Here is a 22,239-nt window from a genome sequence, read left to right as displayed (position 1 = left end):
GTGCTGACGCCGTTTCACGATTCCTGTGGCGCTGCCGAGGTCTTGTCAAAGCTTATCTTTACGATGAATTTGAATTCAAGACCCTGGTTCTCGCACAGTACTTTTTTTTTAAACGCAGCATTAAGGTATCAGGAATAGTTTAGTTATAAAAATGCTCTTCTCGCTGAGCTTTTTAGATTTGAACTTGAGCTTAGTTTGCTTGGCCTCAACTGCCAAGTCGTTACTATGTAGAATGACTAAATTTCATACCACAAACCATTGTTTAGCAAATAGAAATCAATTCCTTAGAAAAACAAGCATTGGCACTCGGTGTTCAAATCTAGCAGAAGCAAGTCTTCACATCACGTTGAATAGAGACAGTCCCATCGCTAAACGCGCAAGTCGCTCGGAATATGGTTCACCCCCACGGTTGAGTGACAGAAGGTTTTACCAAATCTGATAAATTTGAACCCTGGGTTTTAAGTCTTAAGAGCATTCTGTCCGGACATGAACGAGATGAACTTGAAATTCAACATTGCCACCGGGGTTAACGCGTCTAGTGGTCCGATAATCGTGAGGTTTTATTAACTATGGGAGAGCTAGAGAACACGCCTCGGTGTCGCATAGAGCTATTTGCATTGTGGTTCCGGGTGGAGAGGTGAGAAATTGGTTACATCGTTGTATGAATGCACAGTCATATTTTTCCGTAAGAGAATTTGGTCTTGGTATCTTGGTATAGGCACTAATTTTTGATTTCTTTTTTTAAAAATAAAATAAATAAAACCAAAATAAAAATAAATAAATAGAAAGAAAGAAAGAAGGAAAGCGAGGGAAGAAGATAATAAAAATCTAATAAGCTCATTCGAATTTCTTACTTAGAATCGTGACATTACTTTCCGGCTTACAATTACTCGTCTTCTGCTTCGGTAATCAGATTCATTGGTGTTTGCTGTAAATGGTATAAACGATAGGCTGGCCGGTCTTGCTTGAATATCGGGCCTTCTTGGTACGGATTCGGGTGAGCCAAGGATTGTTTTTCCGCCGCTAGTTTAGACGTGCACGGTCGTGATGAATCCTGCCGACTTCACTTCCCATCAAGAGAAATGCTCCTGTTAGTGTGAGTTTGGTGGGTATCCTATGCGGAGCCTACCTAATATACTGAGCGGGTAAAGGCTTACTTTTGTTTACCTAGTCGTTGGAACTGAGTAAAGTAGGGCGATAATGAAAAGGGGGCGAGTTATCAATTATCAATTATCAATTTTATCATCTAATTAAATGCTTGCCAATCTTGAAGACGATATCTAGATTGTACCAGCATTTTTAGCAAGTAAGCATTGTATATCCTCTTTACTTTGTTGTTACTTTGTTGTCTTTCCCATTGCCCGCGGCGGCTCTTGTCTACCGGATAATAATGCAATGCACCGCCAATGTTCCTAAATCTAATATCCCATGAGTCCCTAAGGCATTTCTCCAACTATCCATTTAGCCAAAGTTGATCGTAGTTATCATCACAATGCGTCGGATTGCCCTTTTCGCATGTCAATCTGTCCCATTGGGTATATGGTTATTAACTTCTCCGCACTGGAGGTGACGAGAGACGTGGATTTCGAGCTTTCTCCAAGAAGCGACGGTTACATTAGGGATAATTCAAATCGTTGGTATCTATAAAAGATGGCTTTCACGCCCATACCTACGTTTTTGGAGGTCGTGGGGTATGTCGGAGGCATAGTTCTAGGCTTAAATCCAAAAATTCGAAATGGCGGGCCAACTCTTCGCGTTAGGCCTCTTCGCCGTTACGGGAGCCGTCGCGCAATCGGTCGCTACTTACGACTACATCGTCGTGGGATCGGGCCCTGGTGGAGCACCCCTCGCGGCCAATTTAGCACGAGCCGGCTATCCGACGTTGCTCCTAGAGGCGGGTGATGACTTAGGGAACAATAAGAATTATTCGGAGATGGCCAACTTCAACCTCGCGGCGAACGACGAGAAATCGAGGTGGGACTTTTTCGTCAAGCACTCTTCAGACGAGGAGCGCGAGGCCAAGTACGAGCATACAACGTGGCGTAAGCCTGATGGGTCATTCTACGTTGGCCTCGATCCTCCAGAGGGTTCTGAAAGGCTAGGAATTTGGTATCCTCGCTCGGCTACCCTTGGAGGTTGTGCCAGTACGTAACACCACAAGTCCTTTTACCCCTTTTTCTCCTTGCGGTGAATATCATAGTCAAAATATTCGAAACCCCTCCACGAAAAAGATTGCTGACACGATCAAAAGTGCATAATGGTGGTGTGTGTGCGCTCCCCTCTGACGACGATTGGAATGCGATTGCCGAGAGCACTGGAGACGACACATGGTTGGCGAAGAACATGCGACAGTACTTCGAGAGGATAGAGACGGCTCAATACGTACCTCCGGAAACTTCTGGGCATGGATATACCGGATACCTCAATCTCACAATTAGCGACCCTGCTTTCATGCAGCAGTCTTCTGACGTGCGGAACATCGCACGCAGTATCATTAAGGTCACCGGTGGCGATGTGGCCCGGGATATCAATGCGGCAGATCCGGACCGAGACCAATCCACTGGCGTCTTCGGTCTCGCTAGTCACGCCGATCCTACGGGTCACCGTGTCGGTACCAATACCTACATTCGAGCGACTTTGGATGACCCGGCCAAGTACCCCTTAACCGTCCAGCTCCAGAGTCTCGTTACCAAAGTGCTATTTGCGGAGGATACCGAGGAGCCAACAGCAATCGGTGTCGAGGTCCTCCGGGGCCCATCTCTGTACAAAGCCGATCCGCGCTATAACGGTACTAAAGGAGACGTCGTCCAGATATTTGCCAAGAGAGAAGTTATCGTGTCCGGTGGAGCGTTCAACACGCCGCAGATCCTCAAGCTCAGCGGTATAGGACCAGCCGAAGAGCTCAAAAAGTTCAATATTCCCGTCGTGAAAGACCTCCCCGGCGTTGGAGAGAAGCTGGCGGACAACTACGAGGGAGGCGTGCTGGCTTTGGCTAGCAAGCCGCTGAACGGATCGTCGGGCCCGATCGCAGTGCTCCTTAAGACACCCACGGCGCGAAAGAATCGCAACATCTACGGCTGGTGCAAGTCCTTTTCCTTCGAAGGGTTTTGGCCTGGTTACCCTACTGAGTACGGCCCGGCGCAGTATGAGTGTGCGTTCGTGCATATGAACCCCCGGTCGCAGGCTGGGTACGTCCACCTGCGCTCGAGTGACCCTCAGGAGCCTCCGGAGATCAACTTGAACTTCTTCAAGCATGGCGGGGACGAGGACCTGACTGAGATGTTGGATGCGGCAAAGATCTTCCGGAAGGCTAGTAAGTACCATTTATAATTATCTCCCTATCTCGCCCAACCCCTTTCTTTTTGGCATACCTCTGTATCTGGAACTTCCTTGTCAAATCCACGAGGAGACAGCTACTCCGCTCCCTTTTCTCGTGACCTATCATACCCTATACTTGCTATTGGAAGTAGCTACTAATTAATCGCAAAAGTCACGTCAGTCGGGGAGCCTATTGCGCCCTTCAACGAAAAGCACCCGTGCCCCGGCATCAACCAGAACTGCACAGACGAAGCGCAAAAGGAGTTCCTGAAACTTCAGACCTACTCTCACCACGCCTCGAGCTCGTGTGGAATCGGCCCCGTGGATGACAAGCTGGCGGTGCTCGACTCGAAGTTCAGGGTCCACGGCGTAAAGAACCTTCGTGTCGTTGACGCGTCCGCTTTCCCGGCCGTCCCAGGCGCGTTTCCCGTCTGCCCAGTTTTCAGTAAGTCAACGTACCTGACAACCTCCTTGCTACCAGGCACAGCCGGTCCAGCTTTTTCGTGGAGCTATTTCTTCCTAATAATGCGCTCCGGCTATGAGATTACTTTAGATACCTAACCTAGCAGTTGCTGACGTTTGATTTTATAGTGCTTGCGGAAAAAGCTACCGACGATATTTTAGGAGATATTCGAAACTAATTCTCACCTTGCACGGATAGGCACGTAAGATGGAAAGGGGGGATTTAGTGAATAGAGAATAAAACCGGGCAAATAGACAAGGTGGACAATGAATCACACAATGGGCATTAAGTTAACACTGCAACGGCAGTTACAATTTGAAGAGGCTCTACGTCGGAGTTCTTGCTTGAGATTCTAAATATGCTATACCTATTGCATGCTTCACACCTTCCCCTTAGCTATCTTCCATCTTTAATATACCTAATACTGCACATCTACATACATATGCCTAGGGATGTTTTATTCTAAGGAATGCCCAGCCTGAGCGCCTAATGCTCATTTCTAACAATACCTTATATCATAGGTACCACCCCGATTAATGATCTAGCCCCTCTTGCTTACGATTTAGGGGTCGCTTAAATTATTCAGCCGAGCATCTAGATGTCGTGGTGTCGAAGTCTAGTACATAGCTTGTCTGCCTAATACTGCGATTGAAAGGAAGCAAAAACAACGTATAAGGGCACACTGCTTTATTGGCTGCCAAAGTTAAAGCTAGAGTGCCCCTTTTTTTTTTCTTTTTTTTTTCTTTTTTCCTTTTTTTCTTTGCTTTTATAAATTTAGTTCAACCTCTTAACAATTTCCTCGCGTTTGCTTTCTAACAACTCTAAGTAATTGCCAACAACTCCCCGTCCACGAAACTTTCTTCGTCAGTTCCTCGAACAACATCACTCCCCTGCGGTCTCCCTGATGAAGTTGTGGTAGCAATCAGAGGGACGACGTCCTGGGCATCCGCGTACATGCTGATAATGCAAAATCTTGCAATCAGTCACTCTTCCGCATTTGGAGACAAATATATCACCAAGACTTTGTTTTTTGCAGCTGTTTAAGTGGCGGAGGTAGTTATATTTTCGAGGAGACTCGTGCCTGCAGCTACATCGGTATATTGGATCAGTCTCTTTCCGATGAACATTCTAGTCGTGTCTGTTCAAGTTGGCCTTGGCGCTCAAACGCTGTCCGCAGACTTTGCATTGATAGCGCAGAGATAGAGACTGGTCGTTCTATAGTACTGGTACAGACGCTATTTGGGGAGCGCCGGCGTCTGCATTTTGGTGCCAGTCAATCGTCCAATGACATGGACGTGGTTGATCCCCGTGCCATGCTTGGTTCTGTGGGGGACAGACTGGGCAACTACATGAAACCATGCTGTATCCCGGAAGAATGTTCCCAATATGACTTAGTTGCTGGTGAGAACTGAGTAATAGGATAGCTGTAATCGGACAATGGAGTCGGCTCCTTTTAGGGCGCGACTCGCTAAACGAAATGCCAACAGTTAGTACTTGACCCAGGCTTGCCATAGGGGACAGGATAACTAGTACTGGAAACGTGGGTTTTGATGCTCTGTTTACTTGAAAGCGACAAGTACTAAAGCCGTACATATTAGCGTTCGATATAAAGATTTTGTTTTTCGCTACCACTCATATAGAGTCCCCAGGAAGAGAGGAAGACTAACCACAAAGTTCATTTGCCGAAATGGTAGCAATAGCACAGGCTTGAAGCCAGATTTGTCATATAGTAGGTACCAGACGTGAACAGTCTCGTTGTTGTTAAAACAACAAGGGTTGAGGCCAGGTTTATCTGTCGAGTGAAGGCGTATGGTAGACCCTATCGTAAGTCGAAGAGAAATAAGAGACAGATGCAAAACAAGAAAGAGAAAGACAGGATGACATGATATGTGTTTAAATAGCAAAATAGCAAATTAGTGCTGCCTCATGATAAGGTTCACATAGTTGGCAGAAGAGTATGCAAGGCATCGTGGGCATGGATGTCGAGGGTATAGACGTAAAGAGGCGCAGGTTTTTGGATGAAGTGACCTAAAATGCATCGTTCTAGAAGTTGAAGTTATGGGCCCCTGAGATCAGCGTTACCTAGTAATTGATCGAAAGCTGTTCATTATAGTTATGGCTTAGACGAAGAAAAGGAAAAAAGCTCTATGTAGTTAGGAAAAGAAGATGCATCTCTTTAAGTTGTCAAAATATTACTTGTAAGATGTCTGGACGAGGTTAGTGAAACTTGGGAATTTTCTCTCTTCTGAACATATAAAAAATAATAATAATAATAATAAAAGAGAGAGATAGAGAGATAGAAACAACGCCTAAGGATTGTCGTCATGTAGGACCGGAGACAGCTGAAATCATAACGGGCAGACTACTAGACTGCTTACAGTACCTACGTACCTATATCGCAGAAGGTATCGTAAAGCTACCACGACTTAAGGCACCTCTAATAGAGGTACCTAATCTAGGTCGATCGCGGGGTCTTTTTGACATCGTGTTACAGCGGTTGTAGAAATGGCTTGGCGAGGTGGCATATATGAGATGTATTATGTACTGCTACGTGAGGGTGTCCAATGTATGGTCAGCGATCGGTCCAAACGCCGGTATGAACCATGCCAAGGGTACAAACGTGCCTTATGGTGAGGCTGAATATGCGAATTCCCAATCATGATTAGTCTCACCGTATTGTTCCATTGGCAGTATGTGGCATTGAATTGAATTGAATTGAATTGAATTGTGTTGTGTAGGTACCTAACCTAACCTATGACGGGCCTCTTTATGAGGTATGGATAAAAGAATTGTTGACCCCTCAATCCCCTCATTATGATATCTGCCGCTTAAAGACGCACAGCTTGTCCGACACAAGTTCTGTAGAATGGAGTTTCTTCTCTGACCCTATTTTCGTACCTCCTATCTACTTTGTACCTTACTCACATGCCAAGGAGACGTACTATCAAGCTGCGCAAATTGTGGAGTGCATACTGGTATGGAAGTCCTTTTCCCTTCTTTTTTGATCTGGCTGTGAACTGCACCCCCATTCCAGAGGTAGGTAATCTGGTGTCTCCGTCGGCTGGTTCTTCCGATGCCTTTCAATGCCATCCGCCGGTATTCGTGAAACTATTATTTTCCCTCCGCAAATCTCATATTCACTCATAAAATTGTTGGATCTTCTCAATCTCTGGATTCTTCTTTTTCGAGAGAGGTACAGCTTCTGGGGCAGATGACATTTTGCAAATAAGTGTGCCTCAAAGCGTTCCCTGTTCTGCTGCACTAACCAGATAGAGAAATCCCCATCGTTAAAGTATCGTCTTATTGGCTCGTAGGCCCATTCTTGCTGGTAGTCGGGCATATTTGAATCAGTGAAGGTCGAACGAGTATAACTGTCTGCTAACTTGTTTGTGTGTTAGTCAACGATCTTAAACCAGCAGTACTTATCCCGCTTATATCAACAAGTCAAAGCTTCAGAAAGCCTCAAAACATGCTATCCCAGGAATAACACAGGAGGCCCGATTAGTGAAGTCCATAAGCCTATGTATTGTAGTAAGTTCACACTTGAGGATATGGAAATAGTAAAGAGTAATGAGGTAAAACTGGGGAACGACTAACATCTCCAGGTGAATGATCAAATAATTGATTTAGCTTGGGTGAAAAACAATAAACCATATTAAGTGAGTTCATCAATCAATCAACCATTTCTCTATGCCCTCGAAGCTGGGATAACTTCCACCTTTATACAACTATCGTTGATGTAGACGGCAACCGTCTCAATGTACCTCATCTACCTCATTCATCTCATCTGCCTCCTGCACCTCCTGCACCTTATACACATCATCTACCTCATCTACCTCATCTACCTCGCCTGCCTCGCCTGCCTCATATAAACGCCTTTTTACTCCCTAGGCCTCACAGATTAGTGTCATTTTTGAATCGCGATATCCGGTTCGATAGATTCATGATTACCTAGTACCCCGACCTGGCCCCAACCCCCACAAGAATGGCTGAGGGATTTGGCTCCAAGCTGTGACATGCCCCTTAGGAATCTGTCGTAAACCCCCCCTTCCCCCCTCTCTCCCGATTTGTGAAAAAAAAAGCAGTTAGTCGATGTGTAGACGCCACGCATTTTATTCGTTTCATGTTTAATTTGTGTAGATAATATCAATCATCCGAAGGTACACAATAGTGCAAGCTGTAAGGCGTGGCAAAATACGGTGCTGTCTTTTAGCTTTATGTTGCAGAGTACCAAAAAAATGGCACGAGGTATAGATATCGAAAGACGGGGGAGTGGCTGGAGGTTAGGCTTATATCACAAGTGGCAAGAAACGTGGCTTACACAATATCGTGCCTCTCATCCTGTATAAATCAACCCCATGAGTTGCAAATTTAACGTTATGAGATATAGGTCGTGATATCCAAGTGTTATGATGGAAAAGGAGTGGTATGGTTACAGAGAGAGGAAAGGGGCCAACATATGTGTATAGGTAATAATATAGTGTCATATGCAACACTTTCCAGTATACCCCGGAATATGGATTTCTTAAGGGTGCCTGGTAAGTTTCAATAGCGCCTCGCAGATCTGCATGTAAAGAAAATCTTAATTGATAACCCCAAACGCCTTGACTGCCCAAGTCCTTGTGCATATATAAACATAGGTAGATAAACCAATATGACAGCTACCTCTTAATGTCGTTACGGGAACCAAGTGAAGATTGAGTACTCAACCAATTTCGATCCGGTACCCGTTGGATAGATACCCCCAAGTCGTCGACTTGAAACTCCCGAACCAAAGGGAAGCCAACAATGTCGTGCGCCTTATGCCTTAACTTGTCGCGATTGGGATTCTATGCTGAGCCATTCTCTTGGTTCTCGAACTCATTTCTTGAGCCACTTCTATAACTTAAGGCCCTCGACCAGCTCCGAACCCTCATATATGATGCAATGTCAGAGACATCTCGAATTTTGGGTAAAGTCTTGAAAAATATCCTTGCCACTAGTAGGCATGCTACAGCAATGCCAGCTGTTATCTCTAGCAGATACCACATACTGAAATGCCATATGTTATATGTATCATCGGATTGAGAACGGAATCTAACAGTGTAGAACAAGCTGATGCCTGAGAAGGCACATGCACTAAGATATCTCAGTGATTAGCGCAAATGTCATGTGAGATCGAACATCCATAGACTTACAGAATAGCTACCAAGAATATAGCCGATACTCCAGCCTTTTCCTTTCGAGACAGGTTAAGCCGCCAAATTATAGGCTGTGGCAAGGCAAAAATCAGTAAATTTGATGCTGTGTTTATGGTAGCCGTCGCGTTAACAAGCGCTTTTATATCTATGCAACAGCCCTCTGTAATCAATGGATCCCACGCTTTGGCTAGCGGTCTGCAGGAGAAGATTTTGAGGAATCTGCCGGTGAAATAGTAGAGAAAGTTCGTCACGATTAGGGTTCTTGTGGCCCAATATAATGCCCTTGGCTTTTTGATAGGCATAAAGATCTGTATGTACTGCATCAAAATTGAAAGCTTGATGAAGAACACGGATATGCCGTATAATATAGCCGCAATATGGAAATACTAGACATATGAGCGTTAGTTTCCATTTATTCAAGAGGGAATGTTTCTCTCCTGGACACTAACGTAAAGAAAGGGACGTAGGTCTTTTAGTCGTACGTTCCATTGGTGTACACCCGGTGCAAATTTGATAGCATGGAACACACATGTCATTTCCCCTATGTAGACTCCCTAGCACAAATTATAAGTAAGGGAACATATAGAAAAACAAGTTGGCAATACCCAGCCAAAAAGTATAGAGTCTATCAGAGTTAGTTAGTCAACGCTTAACATTTCGGGGAGGGTACTGACAGTCCGCAATATTTACTTGGCGGATAATGATAGCTTTTGTATATAAACGCATTGCTACCAAGACTGTAGACGCCACAACACAAAATATTGATATAGCCATTGACGCGGTCCAATGATCGGGAGGATTATCTAATTGAGGGATGACCCCGACGGGGGAGGCTAGTGCCGGCTCATTGAGTAGAGCCTCGAGCTCATTAGGACTAAGATTGTTCATGGCGACTTGATGATATGCTACCTCCGACCTGGAATTAAGTTCGATCATCACATTGATATCTTGAATATTTAGGCATATTATAAGTAAAGTGAGATTGAAAGAACGGTTTCTTCACCTAACATATTGATTCCTGACTACTCGAAGCGCTGTCTTCCTGCATCAAGCAAACCACAGCCCGCAAATTCTCATTGCTTAGCTGGTTTATGCTGGCATACAGCCTACTTCTTGATGTTACTTTAGGGCTAGTATAGAAAGTCGCTCGAAATTATATTCGAGTTGCTCTCGATGACCGCATATATTGAATGTCTTTTACCTATACATGCGTCAGATCAACCAGAAAAAAGTTTGTCTGTCCAGGGAATTATACCAACCTCGTGAGAAATGCTACATAGTTAGGTGACAGCATAGGTAACGCTAAAAGTCTTTGCCTCAATAATAGTGGCTGGAAGCAAAATGGGAGATAAAACTCTCAGTTCTCGTAGCAATCGTAATTTATGCAATGCAATACACAAATAATTACGTTGATGGGTGGCATATACTTAGGGGCTATAGTAGATATTTTGGGGATTTCTTTAGTAGGAACGGGCGGTTGTTCGCTCAACAATGCCACTCTACAGGCAGGCTCCTCCAAATCTCGGCAAGAATTGCCTAAAAATATCGGACGAATAGTGGCTTATTGTTTGGTAGCATCTACTCTGTTGCAATTGGAGTCCCTACTAGAAGTATAGATGATGATGGTTACCTACTTAGGTGCTTAGAGTAGGCACTTGCTACCTTGTATACCAGGTAGGTAGAGTGCCCGTAAAAAGTGATATCACTACCGCTATACTCAGGCAAACCGGAAACACTCCTTTAAAACTTCATAAGTTCTCACACATAGACAAGGCCCATTCAACATTCTACTCTCCGGGGAAGGTTCACCATATCCTCAGGCCGAAGTCGAAACAGTTACCTGTTCAAACCAGCCTTCTTGAGCAGACGATTAGAGGAAAACTAAAAATAGCTGATAGTCTTGCGACAAGAAAATCAAGGGCCTAACCTCTTGTCAAGGGTAACGACGTCGGGAAGAAGCATATCAAGGTACCTAGGTACCTATTCTACCCGAATAGGAAAGTCGGGCTAATCAGGTACGTACCCAGGTCCAGTAGCTAAGTACCTAGGTACCTATTAGTAACGATCCACCCTTCTCCACTTAGCCTTTGGATAAGACAGACAAAAGTTAAACAGATAGGTGATTAGCGATAACGATAACGATAACGATAACGTTTGCTTAGAGGTACATTATTATTTTTTTAATCTGCACTTCTCATCCATCGCCTTTCCACTCGGTCTCTTACGGGCGCATCACATAACTTGCTTCAAAATGGGCAAAAGAAAGGTCGCGGCGCTCGAGAAAATAGAGGCTGACCTTGCCGGTCTTCAGTATAAAATTAGGAAAGATCCAGAGTATGTATGCCCGACTTTATGCATTATGCTTCTTTTCTAACCTATTGGTGGTTTGTAGAGCATACGAGAAAGAGTTCATTGAGAATTGGCAACAATTCGATGCTGCGCACGAGAAATTCCTAGCGGCCCCGGTGGGCGCTGATTCTAACTCACTCATAACTTTCCGAGAGCAAATAGATCTAAGTAAGCTGTCCTGATCCTAGTATATATATATATATATATCGTTAGACTTACAACGTCGATAGTTGCCCATTGTGCCGAGCTGTATCCTCAGATAACTGCGACGTTCCCGGACGCGCTCAAAGATGTACTTACCAAGCATCATGCCGTGTTGGAACCTACCCTGCGAGAAAAAATAGTATCTAGCCTTACTCTACTGCGCCGGAAAGATGTTATCGACAGCAACTATCTCCTCACTACCCTGTTTCCTATTCTCATCAGCACTCCCTCGAAGTCCTTAAGAATGATCCTCTATCAGAAAATACTGAGCGACATAAGGAACACAAATACAAAGACGACAAATCACCGAGTAAATCGGACTATGCAAACCGTCCTCTATAACCTCGTCACTTCAGATCGCTCCTCTCCGAAAGCTTTATGGGCCGTCAAGCTGGTACGCGAATTATGGCGGCGCCAAGTATGGAGCGACGCTAAAACTGTTGATATTATGCGCCAAGCTTGCCTGGCAGATAATGAGAAGGTGATTGTAGGGGGTGTGAGATTTTTCCTTGGGGGGGATAAGGAACGTGAAGAATTTGAGGATGAAAGTAGCGACGAAGAAACAATCGATATTAAGAAGGTTAAACATTCGATCGGGATTAATAAGAAGACGAAGAAGTCAAAAAAGATTCTTGACAAGGCCGTCGACAAGATTAAGAGGCAGGAGCGCAAGAAGAATGCGCCGCATCCGCTCAACTTTTCCGCATTACATTTGCTACAGGATCCTCAAGGTTTCAGCGAGCACTTGTTTGAGAAGCACCTTCAAAATTCCAAGGCTAAGCTCGCTCTTGAAAGCAAGCTTCTTGTCTTACAGCTTGTCACCCGTTTAGTCGGTTTGCACAAGTTGACGGTTATATCGCTCTACTCCTGGTTCATAAAATACCTTTCTCCTAGGCAGCAATCAGCCTCGTCTTTTCTAGCGTCACTCGCTCAAGGTACTCACAACTTAGTACCTCCAGACGCAATCGAGCCGTTAATACAAAAGATCGCGAACGAGTTCGTATCTGAAGCATCGGCATCCGAGGTCTGTTCTGCTGGTCTCAACGCAATCCGCGAGATATGTGTCCGGCAACCGCTGGCGATGAATGAAACGTTGTTACAGGATTTAGTCGAATACAGGAAGAGCAAGGATAAGGGAGTCATGATGGCTGCAAAGGGTCTTCTCTCATTGTACCGCGAAAAGGGCGCCGAGATGTTGAGGAAGAAAGATCGTGGCAAGGATGCGACCATAGGTCTCAAGAGCGGCGATCTGAAGCAACCGAAATTCGGCGAAGAGCAAGTTGGCGAAATTGAAGGCCTCGAGCTCCTTGCCAAGTGGAAAGAGGAGCAGAGGAAACAGAAACGAGCCGAACGTGGGTTACCAGAAGGAGACGAAAAGGGAGAGGACGAAGAAGATGGTTGGAATTCGGACGATTGGGAAGTTGCATCAACTGATAGCAGCGACTCCGGGGAATGGATTAGGGTAAGCGATTCAGAAGATGAAGCAGAGCCCGAACCAGATGCGAAGAGACAAAAAGTCAATCCTGATGATCCCGAAGAGGACAGCAAAGAAAGTGCGCAGAACGAAGCTGTTGATTTCATAAAATTGGCCACGACCCAGATCCTTACCCCGGCAGACTTGGCTAAACTTCGAGAATTGCGAATGGAGGCGAGCATAGATAAAGCTATGGGCAGCAAACGCAAGAAGGAGCTGGAAAGCCGACATGTTGACGAAGGATTGACGGCAGAGCAAATTGAGGCGCCATCCAGGTTGCGTAAGACTACAAAGGAAGAGCGAATAGCACTGGCGAAGGAGGGCAAACCGGATCGTGAAGAGCACAAGTCTACACAAGCCATACGAAAGTCCAAGAAGGAGGCCGAGGGCAAGTCATCAACTAATAAGGAAAAGGCACGCAAGAAGAATTTCCTGATGACACTAGGCAAGGCGAAGTCGAAACAGAAACGAAGTCTCGTTGCCACGAGGAATATCTTGAAGAATCATATTGACAGAAGTAAATCCGGTGGCAGGAGGAGAAATGGCGTATCGCGATAGTACCTAACCTAAACGAAATAGGTCGCAAGAGGGTCTAAGGAACTCGAAGTTCTTCTTCGCACCAAGTAGCGTCGTCAGCAGCATGACCGATACTGGCTCAGGATGCTATACAGGTTCATCAGCCAGTACCATGCTGCATCATGCGTTTAGATAGCAACCCAAACTTATGAGCGAAAGCTCTATCGCCATGAGCGCCACTTCTAAAAATTACGGATACCCATGAATTTAGGTCCAGATTCTCATGATTTATATCCAAGCGAGCTAACCCATTTCAACACAACCGCTTCATTTGCGTATGAGGGGGAAACCTTGCAATTATCATTTATGGCACTCTTACTTAATTCACATTGCATCATAACTACCTGCCTTAGAGGGACGTTTTAAGATTACGCGCATCGGATATTCAAGCCAGTATAAGTTCACCAGTCAGTTTTCTAAATTGGTACTGGCAGAAATATTACGTACCAGGTAGGTAAGCAACGAACGTATGACTGAGGAACCGGTCAGATCTTCCCATTGTGGCGAGCTTCCAAGACCGTTAATACCGTTAATATTCGAGCTAAGCTATCATTGGCATTAACGACTTGCGTGTTTAACACGAAATCATATAATATGAAGCATTCATGCTATAGGACTCGGAAAGTCTTCCATAAATAGGGGTTAGAGCTAACGGTCTTGGCGCCCCCCTTTTCAAGAACATCACTATTAGTTTAGGCAAAGATCATGTTTTACCATCACCTTGAAATGAAGTTTGCTAACCCACGACTTCGAGATAAACAGGAAAACAGCTACTTTCACATCCATATCCAATTTCCATAGTATTTCTCAACTACGTGCCAGGTAGATAACTAAGATACCAAGGTAAGTACCTAAAGATATCATCGCAGGAAATTTAATACTCGCATATATCATCGTCATAAAAGTCATCTATAAGATATTTAATAGTATATCTACGAAGAGCTCTATATACTAATTTAACCTACCCAAGTTTTTCTTATACCAACCAGCCTTATTTTTTTAATAATCATGATTCTACTAAAACCTAGAAATATAAGGCACTCTACTTCCCCTATACACCGACTAGATTAGTACTAGCAGATCGAATGCGTCTTGCCGTGCTTGCCCTGGATCGAATGCTTTTCTTTCTGTTTGTCGCAGAGGTTAGTTCAGTTCAGTTCGTATGGCACTACGAGAAGATAAGATGGTACTTACGCGGAAACGCGGGTGGTTGTGCGTGGCCTGCTCGCTGTTCATGGAGTGCTTCCGGATAAACTCCTCCTGCTTGGCGATCGACTCCTTGTCCAGCTGCTCGAGCAGCTGTTGGCAGTACCGGATGTCGGTGATGAGCGAGTCGCAGCGGTTCTTGGTGAAGTCCTCGCGCACGACCACGCGCAGCATCTTCAGGTCGTTGGTGTGCGGCGCCATCGTGTACGCCGGCACCACCCACCCTCGGGCGCGCAGCTTGTGCGCCAGCGCGAACTCGTCGTAGTTGCGCCCCGTCGCGCTGTCCGGCAGCCGGAAGGCCACCAGCGGCAGGCCCTCGCCCGACTTCTTGCTCATGATGACGAAGCCGAGCGCCTTCAGCGCCTCGGACAGGTAGTCGGCCGTCCGCGTCAGGTTCGACATGATGGCCCGGTACCCCTTCTTCCCCAGCCGGATCAGCTGGTAGTACTGCCCGATCACCTGGCTGGCGCCCTTGGAGAAGTTCAGCGTGAAGGACGATTGGTCCGCCCCCAGGTAGTTGATGTTGAAGACGAGCTCCTGCGGCAGGTACTTGGCGTCCCGCCACACGACCCAGCCGACGCCCGGGTACACGAGGCCGTACTTGTGGCCCGACACGTTGATGGAGACCACCTTCTCGAGCCTGAAGTCCCACTCCAGGTCGGGAACGACGAAGGGGGCGACGAACCCGCCGCTAGCGGCATCCACGTGGATGGGGACGTCGAGGCCGCGCTGCACCAGCAGGTCGTTGACGCCCTTGACGTCCTCGTACTCGCCGGTGTAGGTGGTGCCGAGGATGGCGCAGATGCCGATGGTGTTCTCGTCGACGAGGTCGACGGTCTGGACGGGGTCGATGACGTAGCGGTCGGGGGTGCAGTAGACGAGCTTCTCCTCGACCTCGAAGTAGCGCGTCGCCTTCTCCCAGCACACCTGGACGGCGGAGGACATGACGAGGTTGGGCCGGTCCGTGGGCTTGCCCTCGGCCGCGCGCCGGTTCTTCCAGCGCTTCTTCATCGCCAGCACCGCCAGCATGATGGCCTCCGACGACCCTACGCACGAGGTCCCCACCGCGCCGCCGCCCTCCTCGTGCTCCGTCGGCGCGTGAAAGAGCCGCCCGATCATGGACACGCATCTGTTCTGGATGTCGGCCGACTGGGGGTACTCCTCGTAATCGATGAAGTTCTTGGAGAAGCTCTCGGCCATGAGCTTTTCAGCCTCCTCCTCCTATGGTAGTAATAGTAGTTAGTAAGTTACGTGGGTAGTTAGTTAGTCACTGGGGTCTGCAGTCTCCTTTTTTCCCCATGCGATGTGACCTCGCCACAAGTGCCGAGAGCCCAAATTGGACTCTTAACAGGAACACACGCACGTACCATGTAAGTGGTAACGAATGAGGCAAGACTATATTAGAAATTGTCAGCTCGTCTAGCCCAACGCTTGCCTCGTTTCCCAGAATATTCCAGGGACACCACCAGCACCATATCGGCTCACGATCAGGAGATTTTATATATGTGTGTGGGTGTATACGTCTAGGTGCCTAAGGACCAAGGTGTGTGTACGTCTCGGTACCTGGGGTACTCACTTTAGCATTGGGTTGCCGTCCAGGCTCAGCTCGTCTTTGATCATGCGGTAAGCAATCTCTTTGGGCATCTCCCCCTCGGGCATCTCGTGCTTGGGCAGGTCTTCCGCGGCGAACTTGGAGCCATAGACGCTAGTCGTGTAGCTATCGTCGTCGTTGCTTAGCTGCAGGTTGATCTTCTTGACAGCCTCTGGTAGAGTGCTGATTTCCCCGTTGGCGGGCACCTTAGCAAGATGCACCATTTTGTTTTGTTTTGTTTTATCTTTATTTTATTTTTATTTTTTTCACGCCAGGGGACGAGGGGTTTTTTTGGCACTTAAAGAAAGTGTGAAAGCTTGCGTTACGCAAGTAAGGGAGAACTGATGGGATAGACTCAAAACAAAGCCGAAGGATCAAGGAGGAGGTAAGAGTCTTATATTTTATATGCCTCCTTGATATGTATATTCAGGCCCGTGGGAGCTCTCCAATTGTACAACCCCACGTTCCAGCGCAGCGTATCTCTACATGTTACATACCTGTGTGTATTCACGCGGCAGGGATGAGGTGAAATAAGACGTATGGTGCGGGGTAGCTTATGATAGTGAAGCATCTCATAACCGCGCGGATTAGCTAGGACAGTCAGTCACTACTTCGTATTTACTATATAGCATTAGCAAGCACCTATTATATAGCAAATATATAGTATGTTCTATGTCGTATGTCTCAAAGCTGATAGATCTCTACCTGGGGATTTAGACTCAAGTCTGTTCTCTAGCAAACCATGCATAAATGACGTGCGTAGCTAGCTAGGAGGTTAGTTAATGGGGATGTGGCGGTGAATACGATCGATTCGACGGGTCTTTCGGCGTCCCCCTTTTTTTTATTCCCTTCCCACTTACGTAATAGGCAGGCGGTGAGAATGAGCAGATAGGTGATGGATGAGAGGTACCTAAACGAAGCGTAAGATTTAAAATAAGACAAGTTTTTTTTTTTTCTACCGTCTACTTTCTCAACAGCCCATTCAATGCTAGTACATATGACTTTGTGTTGTCGTGGCATGGTCATCTCAGGGGAAGATTCAAGGACCCGAGCGACTGAGGGAACAAGAGAATGAAAGAGGGACGAACAGGGAACAGGGGACGATGGGATCTTCGGATATTATGCACATTACATTACTACCTAGTTCAAACCAAGCCCCAACTTCAGGCCGCCAAGAATTGGCAAGAAAGCTTGGTTCAAAATATGTATTACAGCAAACCAGCGCCGATTCGTCGTCCACGAATTGTCCACTCAACGAGTAGTACCTACCAATATCTCCAATACGTAGATCCTGTGCATTTACCACCACAGCCCGACTGTGGCACGGAGTCCTGAAAAACTTGAGCTATCAGCTGTCACATCAGGTGCTGTCCTACGCTGACCTGACACGTCCGCGTCATCTACTATGTAAAAGTCCTGAAAGATTTCCTGCTCGAAACGTTCTTGAACTTTCCACGGCATTTCCGGCGTGTCGTCTTACCCATACATCATAGTTGATGTTGTTCACCGTAGGTGTGTTTACTAATTTAATGTTTAGGTACCTAAGGCAGTTAACATTGTCGCCTGACAGACCTTTTTGGATAGAATATGGCTGCGTTAATAGCGCTCAGCTTACTGCGTAGTGCGATTTGATCCTGTTATATGTTACCTTTAGGTACCTGGTATTTTATCTTCGATTCGCACACCGAGCCTGTGCCTCTCCTATCAAGGCTTTTTTCTAGGGGGGTAATATCAACCCATCGTGTGTCATGGAACAGGTAAAGCCAATAAACTAAGCTCCCGACTTTTAGTTGTTGAGAATAAGTAGGAAAATCTCCCAACATCAATGTTATTATCTTAATAATACCAGTCACCTTGACAATCGAACCAAGCTTTCGGGATACATGTGATGATTTTCTTAGGCATGTTTTAACTTTAAAATGTGAGTTTTTCTGAAACTAAGGAGCAATTGCGACTGTATGTATCATACTGATAACCAGGAGGAGCTCTGATATATGTCACTACTTAGGTTTTAAGTAGGTATCTGATAATGTTGTTAAGTTTATTTACTCAACAATCAATGTTAGAGGTATCTAGCTGATCTGCACGGCTTGCCTATCTTTGTCTTATTTGGATAAAGCACTAGGCGACTGTAAGTATGAATACCTCTTAGCATTGAATAAGGCCAAACGTGGCTCTCGGATTCAGGTGCTCTCAACCAAGTGCCTATAGGCTACCTGGTAGCAGTGAGAGGATAGGGCTGCTACTTATAGAGTTCCACCATAACAAACTTTTAGGTTTAACCGTAAGGAACAGGTATAATTTGCTTCTTTCTCGTAAGTCGTTAGAAGCAAGTAGTCAAGGCGTCCTTCCACCTTGTCTAGGTACCTAACCTAAACTATTTAAGTGGACAACCTGCCTGCTTAAACCTGTTGCCTTTTCCTCCTGCTTTTCCAACACAGCCGTTTCTCACAGTTTCCATACATGCCAACCTTCTATCCACGTATTCTCTTTGCTAACAACGACCGCTTTTCTTGTTGTTGATAAAATTTCAATCTACACCCAGGTACCAGCGAATAGGGGTAAGCATAAGTTTGCAATATATTCCATAGCGTTAGTATTGGTTACCCATGGCGAATCCCGTTCGTAATAGCCAAAGACGATCAGTTGCAACGCTCCCAACCCTTAACCACTCGGACACGATCATCCATAATATTCTGACAAAACCGTCACACCGGCTTTATATACCTTTAGCCACATCCGCGCTACTACAGCTTTCTCAATCAAAACCTATAACCCGAACACACATCTCTGAAAGTGGAGAGGAATTACAAATAAATCACCTTCAGCAACCAAACCCCGAGAACTCCATAAAGCCCAAGAAACGAAAGAAGAAACGAAAGGCAGATAGAGCCAAATATACAAGTAACTCAGGTGCTTCTGATGAAGATACGAAAAATGTAAATCTTGACAATCACTGCCAGGTATCCAATGTAGAGGGGGAGGAGAAGCAATCATCTAGCTCTGCACAAAAGCACGTCGAATCCGTGGTTGCCGACAATACGTCTGGTCTTAAGAGCTCATCTGAAGCAACTAGCCTCGACGGGCCGATATCAGCGCTCAAGGATATTTCATTGGATGGTATTACGTCAGAATCTTCAGAAAATGACGGATATAAGAGCACCGCACAGGAATCGAAGCAGAATGAAGGGCCGGCCTTGTCCATCAAAACAGATTTGATAATTCCTAGCAAATGTAAGAAGAGCGGGGGCGCCAAGGTCCTGATGCAAGAAGAGAAAGAAGCCATTGCAGCTAAAGAGAGTAAAGTAAGGGAAATCCTCGCTAAGAAGAAAGAGAGGGCAAAGATAAAGGCCCAAAGACAATGGGAGAAAAAGAAAAGAGCGGAAGAAGCTAAGCAAGAGCTCAAGGAAGCCAGGAGGAGAACGCAGGAAAAGTATGAGCAGAAGAAGTTGGAGCGTGTCAAGAACATGCAAGCATCCAAACCAAAGCCGAGCGAGGACAAACCGGAGCTTGGGCAGTCAAGAAGTGGCGAGACGCTTGGAGGCGAGATCCAGGTGGCCGAGCAGTTCGGAGGTAGTACTAAAGTTCAAGTGGAGGGCGAAGAAGTTGAGGAACATCATAGCCCTGCGATCAAAGGAGAGCAAAAACATGGTAGCAATGGCGAGGTTCAAGTCGGAGAGGAAGATGAGAAATCTGGAGGCGAACGGCAACAGGCACGAGAACTTATGGAGGCCCAAGAGGACGAACCCGAAGCAAGCCATCAAAGTGACGTCGAAATACGTCTGCCTCCTAATCAAGAAGTTGCCTACGAGGCCAATATACTGAACCCAGAAGAGGTAGTAGAGCCCGCCGAGAATCGCGTCGAACCTTCGTTTGGCGACTTATATGACCAACAGGTACAGATGCCCGACTGTCGACTTCGCACGTACTATCGATTCAAGCCGCCCAGGACCCTAAATTCGCCGACAAGATCTGAACCTTGGAAGCTGCCGTCGCTGCAATTTCCACAGCAACTTGATCAACAACCAGACTTACCGCTTCCATATTCTACTGGGCTCCAGTACATGAACCAACGGCGACGGGAACGAAATGTAACGAACTTATTCCAATATCGATCTTTTCCGTCATCGCCAATCTGCGAGCCAGTGAACCTTTTTTCAGCGGAGCAAACAGGACATGCTATCACTCTAGAGCAATATGGCGAGTCACCGAAGCCGGAGCCTCGGCGGCTCTGGTACTACACCGAGGCAGTACTTAACATACCGAATGATCCCTATCCGTTGACACTTCCGTTGCCTCAATCAGAACTAGCTCCACAGGCTCACACAGAAGACGATTCGTCAGACCCAGGAGCGACACCAGCGCAACAAGGGAGACTAGAGACGCCGCAAATGGCCACCTACCCTCAATCAAACGTAGCTAGTGAGGATACCCGGCATACGCCAGTTGATAATAGACAGCGGGCATGGTTACCGGATCCGCACTATTTGCCATTGACATCTGCCCATCAAGGATCGAGACAGCCCCGGCGATCGATGACTGTTGTAATTAGACACACATCAGTTCAACGACCGATACGACGCTATTTTCCCATTGATCACGACGCCGCAACACAAGTAGATGAACTGGTGGACGGACGAACGAACGGGACACCGCCTGAACTAACTAGGTGGCTAGATGAACAGTCGATTGAGCAGCCGAATGGACAAGGAGACGAGCAAGCCAACGAGCACCTACAATGGCAAGGAGGTCCTTTACCAAACGGTCTACCAAACGGTCTACCAAATGGTCTACCGAGACCAAATGGGTTGCCAAATGGACAACTATATGCACAACGGGATAGACAACGGGATATATTCACACAAGAGCAACCAGCTAGATTAGTAAATGGCCAACTATACAGCCAAGTAAATGGGCTCGCAAATGGGCTACCAAATGGGCTACAAAATGGATCACCAAATGGATCACCGAATAGTCTTCGGAATAGTCCACCGCCTAGTCGACCGAACAGATCACCAAATTTACGGTGGAATGAGTGGAGTTATGTGAACAGGCAAGGGAACGGACGGACACAGCAACACCAACACAGGGACAACACACCAAGGGACGATCCTGCCGAACTAAATAGCCTGTCTGATAGTTAGGAAGATAGGGGCAGAGCTCCATGTAGGTGTACTTGCTCGGGCAATCAAGGTCATCATGGCAGGCGACATCGAGCCAGGCCCAGGTTCAGCGATGAGGACGTAGATGAAATAGTTTGGGAGCTGCGAGTCATCAGTCGACGAGTAAATGCGATTGTGACTCGGTTGCGGCGCCGAGGGGAAATAAGTCATTGAGAATATAAATAATAGCGTGGTGTATAAGTAGCGGGTGTAAGTTTCATTGGGACCTACGATTATATCAGGGTAGAAAATAACATTAATATTGCGGTTCAGGAGTTGGAATTTGGATATGTGATATTAAAAAGAAAAATATACGAGGTATGATAGGAAAGAAGAGAAAAGGAAAAGGGGGTAAGAGGTATGTTACCTAAGGCATTTAAGCATTTAGGTACCTCTAAATAGTTATGCAGGTATAGGAAGATTATATCGTCGTCACTGCCCACTCAGTACGAAGTAAAAGGGTTAAGAATGAACGATAAGGGACGTGCTGCAAGTAGTTACAAGGAAATATGGGGACGCATAAGTAGAATGACAGAAGGCGCCAATAACCCGTCAGATACCTAGCGGGCAGCAGCAGGATCAATCTGGAATCCGCAATAATAGGTAACGTTGGGGTACCTTCAATTATGTACCTTAAAATAATACGTTAAAAGTACATGTCATATGCCGTCCATGCCGTACATGCCACTTGCATTATTCTCCATAAATCCCCCATT

General features: G+C 46.2%; 4 protein-coding genes across 4 annotated transcripts; 3 read left to right on the top strand and 1 right to left on the bottom strand.

Moving 5' to 3' along the window:
* The first annotated feature begins 1,389 nt into the window (after positions 1 to 1,389).
* F4812DRAFT_412961 (putative GMC oxidoreductase) lies at positions 1,390 to 4,252 on the top strand. The gene is made up of 4 exons (XM_047932746.1): positions 1,390 to 2,144; positions 2,252 to 3,313; positions 3,491 to 3,763; positions 3,910 to 4,252. Exons 1-4 carry the CDS (start codon positions 1,736 to 1,738, stop codon positions 3,957 to 3,959), a joined length of 1,794 nt encoding a protein of 597 aa, XP_047793471.1. The 5' UTR covers positions 1,390 to 1,735; the 3' UTR covers positions 3,960 to 4,252.
* A 6,920-nt stretch (positions 4,253 to 11,172) lies between these two features.
* F4812DRAFT_167903 (SDA1-domain-containing protein) lies at positions 11,173 to 13,656 on the top strand. Its single transcript, XM_047929899.1, has 3 exons — positions 11,173 to 11,295; positions 11,354 to 11,478; positions 11,541 to 13,656. Exons 1-3 carry the CDS (start codon positions 11,213 to 11,215, stop codon positions 13,544 to 13,546), a joined length of 2,214 nt encoding a protein of 737 aa, XP_047793470.1. The 5' UTR covers positions 11,173 to 11,212; the 3' UTR covers positions 13,547 to 13,656.
* Positions 13,657 to 14,283: 627 nt separating this feature from the next.
* F4812DRAFT_167899 (glutamate decarboxylase) lies at positions 14,284 to 16,670 on the bottom strand. Its single transcript, XM_047929898.1, has 4 exons — positions 16,347 to 16,670; positions 16,138 to 16,165; positions 14,759 to 15,991; positions 14,284 to 14,691 (listed from the first exon to the last, which is right to left on the bottom strand). Exons 1-4 carry the CDS (start codon positions 16,583 to 16,585, stop codon positions 14,638 to 14,640), a joined length of 1,554 nt encoding a protein of 517 aa, XP_047793469.1. The 5' UTR covers positions 16,586 to 16,670; the 3' UTR covers positions 14,284 to 14,637.
* A 3,036-nt stretch (positions 16,671 to 19,706) lies between these two features.
* Positions 19,707 to 21,962, top strand: F4812DRAFT_412946 (uncharacterized protein; the record flags this gene model as incomplete). Its single annotated transcript, XM_047932745.1, has 1 exon — positions 19,707 to 21,962. A coding segment is annotated over exon 1 (1,673 nt), but the record flags the coding sequence as incomplete, so codon positions are not given.
* Positions 21,963 to 22,239: the final 277 nt, after the last annotated feature.

Source organism: Daldinia caldariorum (assembly GCF_022478825.1).
Source record: "Daldinia caldariorum strain CBS 122874 unplaced genomic scaffold F4812scaffold_2, whole genome shotgun sequence".
Taxonomy (NCBI): Eukaryota; Fungi; Ascomycota; class Sordariomycetes; order Xylariales; family Hypoxylaceae; genus Daldinia; species Daldinia caldariorum.
Note: the sequence above shows the minus strand (reverse complement) of the source record. Positions and strands in the feature narration are given on the sequence as shown.

Excerpts from the sequence above, each read along its gene's own strand:
- F4812DRAFT_412961 (XM_047932746.1), top strand. The coding sequence starts at position 1,736 with ATGGCGGGCCAACTCTTCGCGTTAGGCCTCTTCGCCGTTACGGGAGCC. Across the intron at positions 3,314-3,490 it reads AAAGATCTTCCGGAAGGCTA|TCACGTCAGTCGGGGAGCCT; the intron begins GTAAGTACCATT and ends TAATCGCAAAAG. Across the intron at positions 3,764-3,909 it reads TCCCGTCTGCCCAGTTTTCA|TGCTTGCGGAAAAAGCTACC; the intron begins GTAAGTCAACGT and ends TTGATTTTATAG.
- F4812DRAFT_167903 (XM_047929899.1), top strand. The coding sequence starts at position 11,213 with ATGGGCAAAAGAAAGGTCGCGGCGCTCGAGAAAATAGAGGCTGACCTT. Across the intron at positions 11,296-11,353 it reads AAAATTAGGAAAGATCCAGA|AGCATACGAGAAAGAGTTCA; the intron begins GTATGTATGCCC and ends GGTGGTTTGTAG. Across the intron at positions 11,479-11,540 it reads CCGAGAGCAAATAGATCTAA|TTGCCCATTGTGCCGAGCTG; the intron begins GTAAGCTGTCCT and ends CAACGTCGATAG.
- F4812DRAFT_167899 (XM_047929898.1), bottom strand. The coding sequence starts at position 16,585 with ATGGTGCATCTTGCTAAGGTGCCCGCCAACGGGGAAATCAGCACTCTA. Across the intron at positions 16,166-16,346 it reads GACGGCAACCCAATGCTAAA|TCTTGCCTCATTCGTTACCA; the intron begins GTGAGTACCCCA and ends TTTCTAATATAG. Across the intron at positions 14,692-14,758 it reads ACAACCACCCGCGTTTCCGC|AAAGAAAAGCATTCGATCCA; the intron begins GTAAGTACCATC and ends TGCGACAAACAG.